Genomic DNA, 17,093 nt, shown 5'->3' with positions numbered 1-17,093 from the left:
TTATTTTTCCCCATTGTCTCTATCCTCCCTTTATGGGATTCTGATTAAATATATATTAAACATTCTTATCATGTCTGCCAAATCTCTTAACCTCTTTATATTTTCCATTTCTTGTCTTCTCTAATATGAATTTTGAGTAATTTCTTCAAGTCTGTCTTCAGTTTCAGTAATTTTCTTTTCAGCTGTGTCTAATCTGTTGTTTAATCCATCCTTTGAGGCTTTTTTTTGGTTTAAATTTGTAATGTTTTTTATTTGTAAAAGTTGTATTTCTTATTTTTCAAGTCTGTTCTTGTTTAAGAGACTGCTCATTTCTGTGGATCCATGTTTGTTTATTTAGAATTTTTTTACATAAGTTTAAATTATTTTGTGCCTGGAAATTCTAATGCTGGTTTCATTTTGATACTAAAATGGTTTGTTGTTTTCTTCATAACTTGTTATTGTGATTGCATATATGTGTTTATGTGTTTGACTTGCCCAAATATGTATTCCATTAAGGGAAAAAAAATCTCTCTATTCATATCTTAATATATAACTTACATCCTGATATCAGGTAAGTTCCTGAAATACAGTCATTGAAAGGAGTCTTGTTCTTGTTTTTTTCATTTATTTCGTTATTGAATAAGTTAACTTTTTAAGTACTCTTTTTTTTTTTTTTAAAGAAAGACTCTACTAATGGGTATGCTTTCAGAGCCCTTGCATATCCCACAATGTCTGCTTTTTTGTCCTTCTTACAGTCAGCCAGGATTCCTAGGTAACAATCTTCTCCTTAGATCCCATTTTCTTGGGGTATTTAATATTTCAGAGAAGTTACACATCAGCCATTCTTATATATTGAAAACAATCTGTATTGCCTGATGGAGCCTGTTGAATGTTTAAATTTGAAAGTATCATCAGAATATGGCTTCTTTTTTGGGGGGTGATTCTTTCACTAATTTTGCAAGGGTCTAAATGATACCTGTCTATCTGCAGACACTGGTCTTTCTTCAACTCAGGGAATTTTCTTCTACATGTTTATAATGACTTCTGTATTATCTGTGTTTTCTCCCCAAGTTTCCCTTATACAATTTGGTTCTTTAATTAATGTCTTGACTGTCATTATTTTAAGTCTTTTATTCTTCTGAGTTCTAGCGATTTTCAAGTCTGTCTTCCATTTATCTAAGTCAAATTTATATAGAATAGGTAGGTTGTATACCACTTCCAATGAGATATTTAATTCAAATACATTTACTTAACTTAATATCTACATGAATCTCTAGAGACATAAAATTTTTCTACTTTGTTCCCACTTCTATGTTCAGAGTATCTTCTTGAATCTTGTTTTCATTTAGCAACATCATTTCAGAGAAATATAGTTAATTCTAATGATTCCAGAAGGTTCTTTCCACCTAGAAAATTGTTTCACATATCTAATGATTTTTATCTACCTTCTTATTAGGAAGAAGCCCTATAGGTAATCTTCTACCATGTGTCCTTCTCCACGAAAAAGAACTCTGCTCTTCATTGTGGGAGGGAGTTTTGTCAGGCTAATTTTCTGCTAGTTAAGACTGTTAAAAATTGGCACCATTCTGGTCAGGATAGAACTCTTTTTGTAAGTTGCAATTAGTCTTCTTGGAAGGAAACAGACTTTTTAATACAATCGTAAATATTTTTCTGTGGAACTTTGAGGTTAAAACTTTGGATACTAACTATTCACCCATCTAACCAATATTTAAGAGTCTAGGGCTTCCCTGTTGGCACAGTGGTAGAGAGTCCGCCTGCCGATGCAGGGGACACGGGTTCGTGCCCCAGTCCGGGAACATCCCATATGCTGCGCGGAGCGGCTGGGCTCCGCAACGGAAGAGGCCACAACAGTGAGAGGCCCGCGTACCGCAAAAACAAACAAACTAACTTTTAAAAAGAGTCTAATGGTCATTAACCAGACATCTTTTTCTTTTTTAACTGCTCAAAACTACTTCAATAGTAATTCCCCCCTTTCCACACACACACACACACACACACACACACACACACACACACACACACATGTTGCTACCAAGAAGTTATGTTTGAATTGGCCTATTTTAGTTATCTTTCCTTGATTTAAGTTTATAAGTTTGAATCTAAATTTTATGGGAAAAATTCAACCAGTCTTTATGCTCTAAGAGAAATAAATTATCAGTACATTTTTCTACTAATGCCTGGGCCATCCACTCAAGAAGATACTCTTTTGAATAATCTTTCTGTCCACCCTATCTTTTCTCACCCCTTGTAGAAACAGAACTCATTGCCTACCAACACCTGGTATACAGATTTTCTGCTTATGCAACCACCTCAAATAAGAGAATGCCTTCCTCACTGTCTGCCTTTATCCTTCTGACTTGGGTATATTAGTGTAAATTTATCAGTGTCCCTACACTTATCTCTGAGACCCGGCTTTCTTTCATAGGAGAGGAATCATGTAGCACAAATTTCTAGTTTTTCACACCTTTTCAGTTTCCAAGTATAGATACACGTTTTTCTCTTATTTTTATTTTTAGGGGGTTATTTCTATAATGATATATCCTTTATCTAAAAACGTCAATGCTGCAAAGATGTCTTAATAGTTATTTATAAAACCAGATCTTTATAGAATTAACTAGCAAATTAATCTGGTTAGTTTACTGAGTACCTACTATAGGTATGGATAGTACTTTATTTGATTTTAGAATTTAATTTAGGAGGGTTGCCTTTTACTGTCTACAATTTAGCTAAGAAAATAGGATCTATACATATGCAAACCTAACAAGATATTGTAAGAGATTGTGAGGCAAACGGTGATAATGCAAATTACTGACGTGTAGTAACATAAATGATTTCATAAGAGGAAGTCATCACAGCCAGGTATTTGAAAATTGATGTGAATTAGAAAGACAATTATTGGGAAACCATTTTACTGGAGAAGAGAAAACAGTGATTGTATCAGTATGGCCACAGAAGTGGATTCTGTATAGTAAAGGAGTGGAAACTGGTCAGAAGGATTGATTAGGTTGATTGTGATTAGGTTGATTGTGAATAGTCTTGAATGCTAAGATGAAGTTTGTGCTGAAAGTAATGTGGGTTTGACACAGTGAAAATGGTTGTTCTAGTGAGATTAGAACAGTAGCCATGGGCAGAGAGAAGTAGCCAGTTAAGACATCCTTGAGGAATCTTGGTACAGGATGGTAAGGATATAGACTGAGAGTGGTCAGAGTATAGCTGGTGAGGGATGTCACAGTAGAAAACTAGCAAGACTTGGTAACTGTTGGGTAAGTTGTATAGGATCGAAACATTTTTGCTAATTAAAAGAGACATTGTGTATGAGATGGATTTTTCAACTTTATTAAGTGGGAGAATTGATATTATGAATGATGTAAGAAAATAAAGTATGACAGTGTGACAAGTCCCAGATCTAGAAATAACTGACATGCTAATGAAATGCGTGTTCTCAAGCCAGATGTCTGGTGCTCTTGGCTGCCCAGGTTTTACCCCACTGCACTCTGGCTCTGGGAGCTGCATAGTTTGGGTCTTTCCTAATCTTTAGTCTCTGTTCTTATTCAGCAGAGTAACAGTACTGCCCCCTCAGGGTTTATTGACCAATTCTTTCTTCTTAATTATCTTGTTTCACAAATATTTACTGAGAACCTTCAGTATGTGCAAGACGAAAAGTGCTGTGTGGTACTTATGTTAATAAGTAAACTCAAGTGCATTTTCACTAGTATTTTGTTGTCCAGGTTTTCAGGAGACATTTGTTTCACTCAAATGAGCAAGAGGCGAATACTTTTCATTTGGAGAGGACTCTTGTTTTTCGCAAACTCTATTAGTAAATGACTGCTTTTTTCCTGCAGTTTTGGCAATTTACAAATAACGAACTTTTTTTTTCATCTCCACTAGGGGACAGTGTGTTACCATTAGATTTTTTTTTTCTTCCATATCAGCAAAATGTATACAGAAAGGAAATTTAGCCTCAGTTATTTTGATACGATATTAATTACCTTACAAATGTAACAAAACTTAAAATGTTTCTAAAGTATACAGCTTAGGATTTTTGTATATTGTATGTGTTATGGATGGATAGATATATGGACATATATAGATACAGGTTTTAATTGTTTAGAGTGATTGAAATTTTGTGGCATTTAGATAATTTTTGCATGAGTTCACCAAAATAAGGATGGATGGCAGAAAGATACTAATACCAAAATATAAGGAAATTAAATTTCAGGACAGTTTTGTAATTCATGGAACTTGAATTAGGCTTTCGGTATGGAATTTGCTGAGACAATGTAATGTTTACCCTTCCAAAAGATCTGTGTAATCTCTTGAGACATCTAAAGCCTGAATAATACATTTATACATATATTTTAAATTTATAGATTTTCTTTTAAGAGTACATTGTGTTCTTTAGGAATGATGTGCATGGAAGATGAAAATCTCTAAAGATTTCCTTTTAGGTTGTCTATAAAGATTTGGAGAACAGTGATGTCATAGCTTTTCCTGCCATTCTTTGAGACAAGATCCTAAAAACTCCACATAAATTTGATTCTAACAGCATACCATAAATTTGTTTATACCTCTTTAATTCAAGTACTGATATCTGTGTAGTACAATGATAGGGTTTAATGTTTTGAAATTTACCTTTTAAAAAGTTCTTCAAGTTTTGCCAAAACTGAGTATAGTTTTGCCAAAAGTTGTCCTTTGAGAAAACTGAAAGGGACAGTGGATCAGTAAGGAATTCTGAGGATATGGCATTACAGAAAATTTGACCACTTGTATACTTGCAAGGTGCTACTTCTTTGTCATTTACTTCTGAAACTGCAGGTGTTACTTGTCCAGATTGTGAGGTTGATGGTGGGGAGCAGGGAAAAAAGCTGCTATGAATAATGGAGGTGCCATTTCATTCCCAATCTTCTGTAAAAGTAAAGAAATCCATTTTCCCTGATTTCCAAAGAGCTTACCAAAGGCTTAGAGGTCCCATGAGAATTTTTGCATTGAGACTTCACTACTCTATGGAAGATGATAGACAGAACCATGGGAAAGAAACCTACCGTCAGCCAAAAAAAAAATAATAATTATATACCTATATATATATATCTCATACAAAATACCTAAAGTACAGGATTCCATTGACAAGACTTAATTACTCTAGAGTAATTTTAAAATTATGTTTTTGAAAGATAATGGTAATAGAACTTTTGTGCATATATATATTTTTTTAAAAAAATAAACTTGTTTATTTATTTATTGGCCGTGTTGGGTCTTCCTTGCTGCGCGGGGGCTACTCTTCGTTGCGGTGCACGGGCTTCTCATTGCGGTGGCTTCTCTTATTGCATAGCACGGGCTCTGGGCGCACGGGCTTCATTGTTCCGTGGCATGTGGGATCTTCCCGGACCAGGGATGGAACCTGTGTCCCCTGCATTGGCAGGCAGATTCTTAACCACTGCGCCACCAGGAAATCCCCCATCTAAGCATAGCATATTTCATCCTAATCTTGAAATTACATAGTGATAGAGAAATAGCTAAATATGATAAGTTTCTGGTTAAAACCCATGGTGAATTCTAATGCTAAACAATTCAGTTTAAGGATATAAAAAATTTAAAATAGCAATTTTATATTGATTTTTAAAAAATATTCTTCCTGATATTTAAAGAATCCAACTGTAAGAAACTCTTCAAAATCTCAAGGAGCAACTGTTAACATGCTGAATAAAATTAAGTACACATTTTTTGTTGTTACTTTTAGCTTAACTTCCATGATGTCTTTCTTAATCTCTAAATCAGCAAAAAGCTATAACTTTGTGAATTATTAATATGATTCTTTTGGAAATCTTTTATTGAAAATTGTAATATTCAAACAAAAATGTTTTCTTTGTACAGATTTTGAAGTTTTTGGTGGGGATAAATATTCTCTGGAAATCTAGACAATTATGAAGTACTGATTTTATGAGATAACAAATCAGATTTAGTCCCTGAATTTAAAGTCATGAAACTAAGTTTTAAAATAACTTATTTTTCTTATTAGAATAAAGTGTGTTTATTATGAAAATTTTGAAAATATAGGAAAACATAAAGATGAAATTAAAATAGCCATAAATCTGTCATCCAAAAATAACTCTTGTTAACATTTTGATATTTTCCCTCCCAGTAATTTAAGAAACCTGATTACTACATCCTTTTTTTTCCTTTAGGACCAGTTTCTAGTTTATAATACAGCTGTAACCAAGAAAAAGAGTGTTGTATTTTACAGCTAGAAGTTATATTTTTATTTTTTTAGGAGAAGATAGAGTGCAATTTTTATTGTTTTTCAAAAATTTGACATTGTTCTTAAGTGAACAGAACAATAAGATAACAAGTAATTACTGTTATGACAATAATTTATTTTTTTATTTTTTTATTTTTTTTGTGGTACGCGGGCCTCTCACTGTTGTGGCCTCTCCCGTTGCGGAGCACAGGCTCCGGACGCACAGGCTCAGCGGCCATGGCTCACGGGCCCCGCCACTCCGCGGCATGTGGGATCTTCCCGGACCGGGGCACGAACCCGTGTTCCCTGCATCGGCAGGCGGATTCTCAACCACTGCGCCACCAGGGAAGCCCATATGACAATAATTTAGATTTAAGCAAAATGCAGACTTTAATATATCTTATTAAATATCCTCTTGTTTTTCTTTAAATTAAACAAATGTTTTTGATTTCTATGTGTGGGTATGTAAACATTGGTGTGCCATGTTCACAGTGTATGCTCTTTATGACTGAGTATAAATCAAGGTTACTATAAACCTGAAGCCTAGCTGTGAATGTTGCTGGAGTTACAGATAGTAAGTAAACTGCTGATACATTTAATTTGGGTGCTTTTTTCTTATTTTTTTATTGTGAAAATTTGGGTACCCACTTTTCTTAGAATAGCTTTATCACATTGATATGTCACTCTAAGGATCAGCCATTTCTTGTCCCAAAATATTTCTTGTTCATCCTGGACTCTACAGTATTTTCTTCCTCTTTCTCTCATCATTTGGTTCTGTCTCCCTGAGGAAACATTCCTGCCTCATGTGATCTTACCATTCTCTGAATTCCCTTGTTCTCTCAGGTGCAGCTATAGCAATATTACCTACAGTCTAGTCTTGTACATATATTTGTACATTACATCATATTGGTTTTCTAGGGATGGGGTTAACATTTTTCAAATTTTTTGCTTGTTTCATGGAGTAAATATTCCCAGATGACATGGCTGCTGACATAACCCATATGTAGTTTTCTAAATGTTCCAAGCAGGTTTCTTGGTGATGGTGGTAGGGTGTGTCAGTAGATAAGGAATAGGGAAATGGAATAGTAATGTGATTACAAGGTATAAGATGATTATGGTAGTAATTCACCATTTTTCTCTCTTGCTTCAGTTTGGATATTTTTTTACTTCACTTCAGTGTCACTCATATTGTCTCTGGCTCTTCCCATCTCATATAAAATCAGTCAATTAATTCTTAATTTCAAGTATTATATTGTAAAATTATAAAATTTTTTAATTTGAGATTCCAATTCGATGTTGAAATTTTCCAGTTTTCACCAATGTTTCCTTCTCTTCCTCTACTTTAAAAATATATTAATCATAGTTATCTTGAAATCCTTGTAGGCTAATTCCAATATATGGATCATTTCTGGATCTGTTTAAATTGATTTTTTTCCCCTTGTTTATGGGTAGTCTATTTATTTATTTATTTTTGCTGCTTTGCGTTCTTTACTTGTCAAGTAATATTTTATTGTATGCCATCTGTTAGTTACAAAACATTATAAAAGCTCTAGTTTATTTTAGCTTCCTCCAAAGAATATTAAAATTTGTTCTGGAAAGCATGTGTGTTACTGGGAAATCAACTTGCTCTCCTGGAGCTTGTTAAAACTTTGTTAGGGTAGTTCTAGTTCAGTTTTGTCTTTATTCCTGGGTTATAGGCATGGTCTTTCAGAGATCTTGGCTGAAGGCCATGGGTATTCACCAAGGTCTCCTTGTTCCAGCCTACCTCACATCTAATCTTCTAAGTGCAGTGCAGCTTCTGAAATCTCTGCTCATTGCTCCAGCTTCCCAGAAATTATTCTCTGCTAGGCCCCATGGAGTCTACCTGTGCAAGTGCCGATTAGGAATTGGCCAAATAAGGGGAATTTTCAGCAGAATTTTAGGACTTCTTTGAAACTCTCCTGTCGCAGGAATGTTTCTCGTGCAATCTGAGCCACTTTGACGACTTTATTTATTTATTTATTTTCGGTACACGGGCCTCTCACTGTTGTGGCCTCTCCCATTGCGGAGCTCAGGCTCCGGATGTGCAGGCTCAGTGGCCATGGCTCACGGTCCCAGCTGCTCTGCGGCATGTGGGATCTTCCCGGACCAGGGCACGAACCTGTGTCCCCTGCATCGGCAGGCGGATTCTCAACCACTGCGCCACCAGGGAAGCCCTGACAACTTTAAATTGTAATCTCTGTCTTTTATATCCAGAGAGACCATCATTCACTTGGACTCTATTTCTTTTCTGTATAGTTTCAAAAAATTCTCTCAACAAGACATCTGAGGTGAATGGTCTCTGCTTTCAAGGACTGTAGATATGCATTGGTTACTGTCTTAGATCCTCAAACAACATTGTTACATGGTTTACAAGATTTAATGGTTATGTATGGTGAGTAGGTGTTATCAGCTACTCTGTTGTGGCTGAAACAGTACCCTCCATAAAAATAATAATTCTAACAGTTTTTATTATAGAATATTTGATAGGTATCTGTGATCTACATGTCTTACCTGGTTTAGTCCCTACAGAAAAATCTGTAAAGTAGATAATATTGTTACCCCAGTTTTAGATGAAAAACGCAGAACTATAAAACTTTGATAATTTGCTCAAAGATATTTGACAGTTGTGAAGGCCAGTATTTGAATACCAGCAATCTGACTCTAGAACCTGATTAAACACATCTTTTCTTGAAAAATAATACACTTTGTGTTTTAGATTCACAGAAAAATTGAGAGGATAGTACAGAGTTCCCTTGTGCCCTTTGGGCAGTTTCCCCTATTATTAACAACTAAGCCATAGTTTATGCAAATTACCTTGGTTTTACCAATTTTTTTTTTTTTTTAATTCCAGCATACCACATTACCTTTAGTTGTCATGTCTCCACAGTTGGCTGTGACAGCTTTTCAGACTTACCTTGTTTTTTATGAACTTGATAATTTTGAGGAGTACTGGTCAGATATATTGTAGTATGTCCCTATATTGGAGTTTGTCTGACGTATTTTCTCATGATTAGACTGGTGTTATGGGTTTTGAGGAGGGAGACCACAGAGGTAAATACCATTTCATCATAGCATATCAAAAGTGCATACCATCAACATGATATTTCAGTGTTCATGTTGACCTTGCTCACATAGTTTTAACACTAAACATTTTTATTATATAATATTTGGAGCACACAAAGGAATATATGCATATACATGTGTATAAATATAGATGATTGATAATAAAATGACCACCTGTAATGCCCCTCTACTCCCTATCTCCATCAAGGATTGAAAACACTGTTTTGCATATCCTCTTTCAGCAGGAAATGCTTTTTAAAGATTTGTTTCCTTGCATTTTTTACTTGGGTTATCAATACTTTTATAGAGTTATGGAATTTTGAAATGAGTTTGAAATCCATAAATTGTCTATCTAATTTTTGTACATACTAGAACTTTCTTAGTATAGGTATGTCTCACCATCTTGTTTAAATCAGCTCTTAAAATTCATATTTTTCAAAGATGAAATGACTGAGGTCAGGCAGAGAGGGAAAACAAATATTTAGTGGAATAACATAGGTTCTTCTCACTGAATTCTAGTCTTTCCAAATGATGCCTATAAAAAATTGCCAAAGTAATCTTTAAAAGAACAATCTTACTTAAATTTGTTAGTAGCTAAAGATATGTAAGTTGTGGAGCAATCAAAATGAGCATGGAAGATTTATTCCAAGATAGAGAAATGTGATTTTTCTAGCCCTAGGATCTTAAACAGGTTTTCCCCCTTCATTTCTTTGTTACCATGCTGCTTTCATTATAAGTGTAAACTGGTTTCAAAGAGGCTATGCAGATAGCCTTTTTCTGTTTATTTTTGAATGGGAAACCTTAATTATCATCATCTGTTGTATATCATTTTAATGAGACTTGGGAGTAGATGTGTATCATACCCTGCAACATTGTAATCAATTAATTATTGAGTGACAAATACATATCTATAGTTGGTTTGTATTTTATTCAGCTTTAGAATACTATTTCTATTTTTATAAATGGTGTGTCATGAATGATATCTGCTCCTGTATAAGTGAATCACATGTTAAGCTCAAACATATTTGGCTTTTAAATGATTTGTTAATGTGACTTGATATTCTGGAAACCAGTACAGCATTTGAAATCCATTACTGAAATGTCATTAAAACTCACCCACAAGAGACAAAGTAGCCACCATTCAGCCCCTGTGCATCTTCCCCAGTTCCACCTCTTAGAACACAATCAGGGATGTCGGGAAAGAGTAGTTTAAGCAGAGGTGATCTTTTACTGCCATCAATCCAGTCCTGGGCTAGTGGAGGCATGGTGGTAGTGGGAAGGCTTCGATAAGATAACTTCTTCTTTGTACTGTTGCCAGACTTCTGGCTAAATATGTAAATAGGAGTAAACAAAGTAACCAAATAGTGGTCATTATTAACAAATGAGTCAAACTGAAAGGGTGAACATACGTCTATCATTGTCAACCCTCCTTTGCTTTGAATTTGTTATAATGTATGGAGGGCAGCCATGTGTTAGGCATTGAACTAAGTTTTTTATATTCAAAGATAAAATATTCTTTACATCAAGAAACTGATCATCTGGTGGAATAGATGGCCAACTGAAAAGACTATTAGAATTCAGTGTGCTAGAGAAATTCATAGCTATGGAAACGTATAGATTCACCTTACTCAAATTGGGTTGAAGAACAGCAGTCAAGGGAGATTTCAGGAGTCACTGATATCTGAGTTGAACCTCAGAGTAACTAGGGTCAGCTAGGCTAGGAGAGGGAGTGGAACAGCTTTTCTGGCAAAGGGATTAGCTGGTGCAACGGGATGAAACCTTGAAAAATGGCTTGATTGGGCAATCGTAAACAGTTCTGCATGGCTTGGAGAACTGAGTGATTTTAAGGGAATGGTAAGAAGAGGCTGGAAGGATAAAAGACCTTCCAGGTAAAGGGTTAATACTTGATCCTGAAGTTTAAAGATAGCCTTCAAAGGATTTCATGCAGGATAATGATGTGATCAGATTTTTATTATTTAAAATCAGTATTTTCATTGCTTTGTGGGAAATAGGATAGAAGAGGACAGACCTCAGAGAGACTACGAGATTGTTTCAGTAATTCAGGGCCAGAGGTAGTATGCTGGCAGTGGCAGTTTGAGTGGAGTATATGGATTCAAGAAACATTAAGGAGGTAGAAACAGTGGGTCCTAGTGATATACTGAATGTTGGGATAAGGCATTACGGATGATGCTGAAGTGTCGAAATTGGTTACCAGATCCCTCTTTTTGAACCTAGCACAATTCATAACCCAAGGATTTAAGATACTAACCCTATTTCCACTTTCATTTTCCCTTCATATTATCATCCCCTCACACCTTCAAGAAGCCTAAATAATTAGAAAAAACAGAATTTCATAGGCAATATAATTTCAAAGGGAAAATCACATTTTAGCAACTTGTGAAATAACTCTTTTCACAAATCTCCCTGATCTTTACTTCAAAAACAAGCAGGTTTTTAGTTTTGTTTTTTTCCCTCCACACCAGTACTCACAGTTTATAACAAAGTCTGTTGTTGAAGAACCCTCAGGAAAAAAAAAACAAAAGGTGAAGAGAAGGCTTGTATCATCAAAGAAATATTCACACTTAAGTGAAGAGCCAAAGTTGGTCTTGAATATTGGATTAAGGAAAATAATCTTTTGTTTCATATTATTAGCTTTCGAAATTGTGTCATTGCTTCTTTAGGTACCTTCAGTAGATAGTTTTTCTATAATGAAAGTGCTTATAAAAGCGTTTCTCCTTTATTTGGGACAATGGCTGTGGTCTGAGTTCTATGCACTGCTGAGCCCAAAGAACAGCAAGCCTTGCAGTGTCTCCTTGAACACATAGAAACAGAGTCTGTGATTGTATTGCCAGGGGCTAAGGAGTGAAGGAAATGGGGAGATGTTGGTCAAAGTATACAAACTTCCATTTATAAGATGGGTAAGTTCTGAGAATTTAATGTACAGATGGTGACTATAGTTAAGAGGACTGTATTGTATACCTCAAAGTTCCTGAGAGAGTAGATCTTAAACGTTCTCACCCCTCTTCCAAAAAATGGTAACTATATGAGATGATGGGGGTGATAACTAACCCTACTTTAGTAATAATTTTGCTGTATATATGTATATCACATCATCACATTGTACACCTTAAACTTATACAATGTTATATTTATGTTTATAAAGTTTTTCAAAAAGAAATTTTTTTTAAAAAGAAAAGTAGGTCCTTATTAATTTTAATGTGTTGATATCTTTTCTTTCTAAAATAATTATTGTTTTATCTTTTCTTTCAGGATGAACAGAAGCTACAGGAAAGTTTAAGGCAAGGTGCCACCATTATTGCTGCCTTAATCAAAGAAAGAAATTCCGGACTCATTGGCCAACTATTGGTAGCATAAAGAACATGAAGAAAATTACCTACTGTGTTCTTAGAAACATTGACCTAAGTATCTCTTTTGTGCTTCTCTCCAAATTATATATGGTAGAACGTTTAAGTTGTCTTTTATGTCTTTTATAATTTGGAGGATGTGATGCTTAGGTGAACTTGAAAACTTTTTATGCATGTCAAATATAAATTGCTTAAATCAGAAAAGAACAGATAAGTGGAAAATAATAGCCTTCACTTAAAGAATGTGTGCCTTTTCACAAAGGCATAAAAGGTAAAATAGAAATAATGATGAGTCAGCTAATTCTCCAAGGAATGAGAATTTAGGAAATGTCAACTATTATCTCTCTGTTAATTAGTAAATCACACTATAATGAAACTAATAAATAAGATTAATGAGTATTGTTAATTCTAACATTATCCTTTCTCCATGGGTTATTTTGAATTGCATTCCAATTTTTCACACCTTAAAAAAAAAAGAGGAGATAGCAGTGAACTCTGGTTTGAGTATCTGTACCATTAGCCTCACATTACCCTAGATCCCTGAAGGAGATGTAATCTCCTGCTTTTCTAATGTTTTAAAATTGTATGTATTCCTTGGTATATGAAATATAGTTTTGACTTACATTATTTTTAAAGGCTTCTGATTTTTCTGAATAACTTTAAAAGAAGACTTCATGAAAGTAAAGTTCTTTTGGTCAATGTTAAGTTAGTCTTCTGAAAGGAAGAGAGTCCACTGCACATAAAATAATTAATTTTCTTTTGATACAGCTAACTGCTGCTTTTTAAAATCGAGTTCTTATTCTTTCAAATTTCCACTGGTATATACATCTTAAATATTGATGATTTTTCCCTTACCTTATATTTTACAGTTTTGTCAATCCAGTCATTAGAGATGCCTTTTATTCTATATATACACTTCATAAAAACACATTAGATCAGATTATGCCAGGGCTTAGGCTGCACGTGGGAACTATAAAAATTGCATGAAATGTTTTCAGTTAAAGATAGACTATGAAATATCTACCTTGTGCACTCTCTTCTTAACATGTTGGGTGATTTTTTCTTATTTCTCAAGTATCCATAATAGTAGGAGAGTTTATATTTTACATTTAAATAATAGTGAGTAGAATATAGAGGAAATGAAGTAATTATTGCAATTCATTCTCCTAAATGAAATGTGTTGTTTGAATGAATGTAGGCTTGGATCTCAATTCCTGGGCTCGCCACTTTTTCTTTCTTTCTCTAGGGATGTTAAGAAATATAAAATAAATCATTTAATTAAAAATCTTGAGGGTGGAAATATATGGGCAGTGTGTGGATTTTGGTTAGAATGTGTGGTCGTTAAGGCAGGTTGGCTACGTTGTAAAAGGTCATAGGTGTGCCTTTTGACATCTTCAGGGGAAAATGTTTTAAGAATTTGAAAAGTGCTCATAAAGGCAAAAGGGGAAAAGTTACAAAGATTTTAAGGAGAAAATTAGTGCCTTTAGGTACTTGATGGGAAATGAGGCAATCTCTGGCACAAGCAACATCACTGTATCTATTGAGTGCTGAGTTACCTTAGATTTCAACAGAAGGGAATATTATACCAGACAAGAATTTATCTTGGGACAGTTAGTATGCCTTTACCCTAGGCAATTGTAAACATTGAGTGTGACGAGATTTAGTTAAGAAATTATTAAGATGATGATGTCTGAAATCATCATCATCATCATTATGGCATTTAATTTTTTTCTTTATAGTTTACAAAGTGATTCACAGCTTTGAAAATAATTTAAAGAAATCTCATCACATCCTTTACAGTTTAGATGGAAATTGAGGCTCAGGGATCCTTATTACCTTCTCCAAAGACGCATGTCTGCCTCGTAGCAAAAGTCAGGGCTTGAACTCAGGATCACTGAGAATAAGTTTTAAGCTCCTTTCCTCTATAACAATGATTGCGGGCAAAGGACATCCAGCGGAGAGGCCTTGGGAAATGAGCCAGAGGCTCCAAATGAGCGTTGGAGGAATGGACGAGGAGGGACAAGATCAGCCCAGTGACCTGAGGAAAGTCCTGAAGCTTCTTTCCAACATACAGAAATTGTAGCTAAGGATAAAGGGAATGAAGAGAATTATTGGCCAGGAGGGAAAGATAAATTAGTTGTTTTTTGTTAAGACATCCAGAGGCAACTTTACAGTTATATATTCATCTCCACTTCGGGAAGCTTAATTACTTTCATGATAACTGTCCATTTTCACTTTACTTTTCAAAATCCCTTTAAAAATTATACTGTGTATGCCTGAGGGTTGCTGAAATTGCTTTCTACCTGTGCAGATTTTGTGGAAAGGCTGTTTTCTTTTAAAATGTACGCTACTTAATTACATGCAATTTGAAGTTAACCTTTTTGGGAAGTTAACACAGTGCGATCGGTAGTTTGATTAATGACTTATATTGGTAAGAGGTAGTTTTTTTTTTCATGAAAGTGCTCAATTTGAGAGATGACTTGTTGCAAATAGACTCATCTACAGATAACAGTCTGACCCCTACATTCTACCAAGACCTCAGACCCCTATATTCTACCGAGAGCCATTCTTACTGTGGTCACTTTAAGCATTTTGCATTGGTTTACCAGGAAAACGCTCTTTTCCTATGCTAGTGACTGTACATTTGACCCTTGAAAAGCACAGGTTTGAATTGCACTGGTCCACTTATACGTGGGTTTTTTTCAGCAGTAGCTAGGAAGGAACCATGGATACAGAAGGCCAACTATAAATTATGCACAGATGTTTGACTGCTGGGAGTGTCAATGCCTCTAATCCCTGTGTTGTTCAAGGGTCATCTGTAATTATACCTATCAAATTTTATGTTTTATATATATAAATACAATACTCATTTTATAAAAATCAAGTTGTAGTTCTACATTTTCTTACGTTAAATATGTAAATTTTACTTCCTTTTAGAAACTATATCAAGGAAACAAATGATAATATTTTAATTAAAATGTGAAGAAAGCCATTTGAGATAAGAAAGATTGAAATTGTTTTAAAAGTTTAATTCAAAAATAAACAGAATAAATGAAAAATACATATTGTTTTAGAGTTTATTAATATGGTTTAAAATACGTGGACAAGAAGTGGCTGTGTAGCTGGTGTTTGGCATCGTAACATTAATATATGTTCTTGTATGGTTTTAGTTTCAAAACTGAAAAGGTATGAATCTTTTTAAATGAAAAGTAAGAAACTACTATTAAATATTTTAAATGTTCTCTTTACACAACAAAGTGTAGGTAATTGATAACTAAATTATTGATATTTTAAAATCTAATGACAATTTTCATTGATATTTCGTGTATATGTACATATTTTTCAAACTGACTCAGTCTCAACTGAATAACTGAATAGAACATTCTCAAAATATAAGTGTGATGTTTTACATTATAGAAAAATAGAATTTGAGATTCAGATATATTATTCTGTAAAATATATTAAAAATTTGTAAAACCAGAAGTCTCAATCAGATTTTTTTTCTTTCCCTCATATTTAGCAGGTTTACCAGTAATTACTGTGGCAGCTAAGGATATAAAAGCTATACTTAGGCACAGTGGAAAAGAATATTGTGACCACTTAATGTCTACATGGGTGTGGTGGGTTGAATTACTGTTTAGCAATATTCTTTCCCTCCATTTAGTTTCCATACGAGGAATATATGTCCCCTTCATGACTTTGGGATTCATCCTGTGACCTGCTTTGACCAACAGAGTGAGTCACAAGTGGCAGTACACCGCTGAGACTATGCTTAAGAGACCCTGCATGTTGCTGCTTGCTCTCTCCCACTTCTGCCACCACCATGATGTACACACTCCACCTGACCTGCTGCCTCCAAAAGGAAAACAAGAGCCGGGATCACCTGACCTCCAGCTAATTAACAAATGGATGCAGAAGCCCAGCTGAGATCAGCAGGGTCTCCAGCAGACAGGTGAGCTCAATAAATGCTCATTGGATTTTTTTTTTCTTTTTTTTTTTTTTGCTAGTACTGAGTTTTGAATCATTTTATCGAACACCAGTTGGTAAGCAAGGAAAGAAGATCTGTGGCAGTGTGTGGTACATTTGCTCTCACAAGTCTAGGATATATCTGGAGACACACATTTTGCTAAAGCAGAACATTTACCAGGAGAACTGTTAGTTAGGGCAATGATCCCAAAGTATTATAAGGTTCTTTGGATGCCTCCTTCCCTAGTTAGTAGTTACTGAAGGAGAAAAATAGACCTGAATGTTATAGAAAAGTTTTCAAAAGAAGTTAAACTCTTTTGGGCCTGAAATGATATTGAGTTAAAATACGGGCAACTAAAATAATAGATAGTAGAAATAGCTAACATTTGTTGAATGATTACTGTGTTCCAGGAACTGTTCTTAGTGCTTTTGGATGTACATAA

At 34.7% G+C, this 17,093-nt stretch overlaps 1 protein-coding gene across 3 annotated transcripts in view; it reads left to right on the top strand.

Moving 5' to 3' along the window:
* Positions 1 to 15,747, top strand: part of CRPPA (CDP-L-ribitol pyrophosphorylase A) — a 327,279-nt gene extending 311,532 nt beyond the window's left edge. For 2 of the 3 annotated variants that reach the window (XM_059074968.2, XM_067042599.1), the window contains one exon: positions 12,590 to 15,747. In XM_059074968.2, the coding sequence (XP_058930951.1) occupies positions 12,590 to 12,694 (105 nt within the window). In that variant the 3' untranslated portion in view covers positions 12,695 to 15,747. The remainder of the gene's footprint in view (positions 1 to 12,589) is intronic. The other variant, XM_067042597.1, reaches the window with a different exon arrangement.
* The last annotated feature ends 1,346 nt before the right edge of the window (positions 15,748 to 17,093 follow it).

Source organism: Kogia breviceps, chromosome 9 (assembly GCF_026419965.1).
Source record: "Kogia breviceps isolate mKogBre1 chromosome 9, mKogBre1 haplotype 1, whole genome shotgun sequence".
Lineage (NCBI taxonomy): Eukaryota > Metazoa > Chordata > Mammalia > Artiodactyla > Physeteridae > Kogia > Kogia breviceps.
Note: the sequence above shows the minus strand (reverse complement) of the source record. Positions and strands in the feature narration are given on the sequence as shown.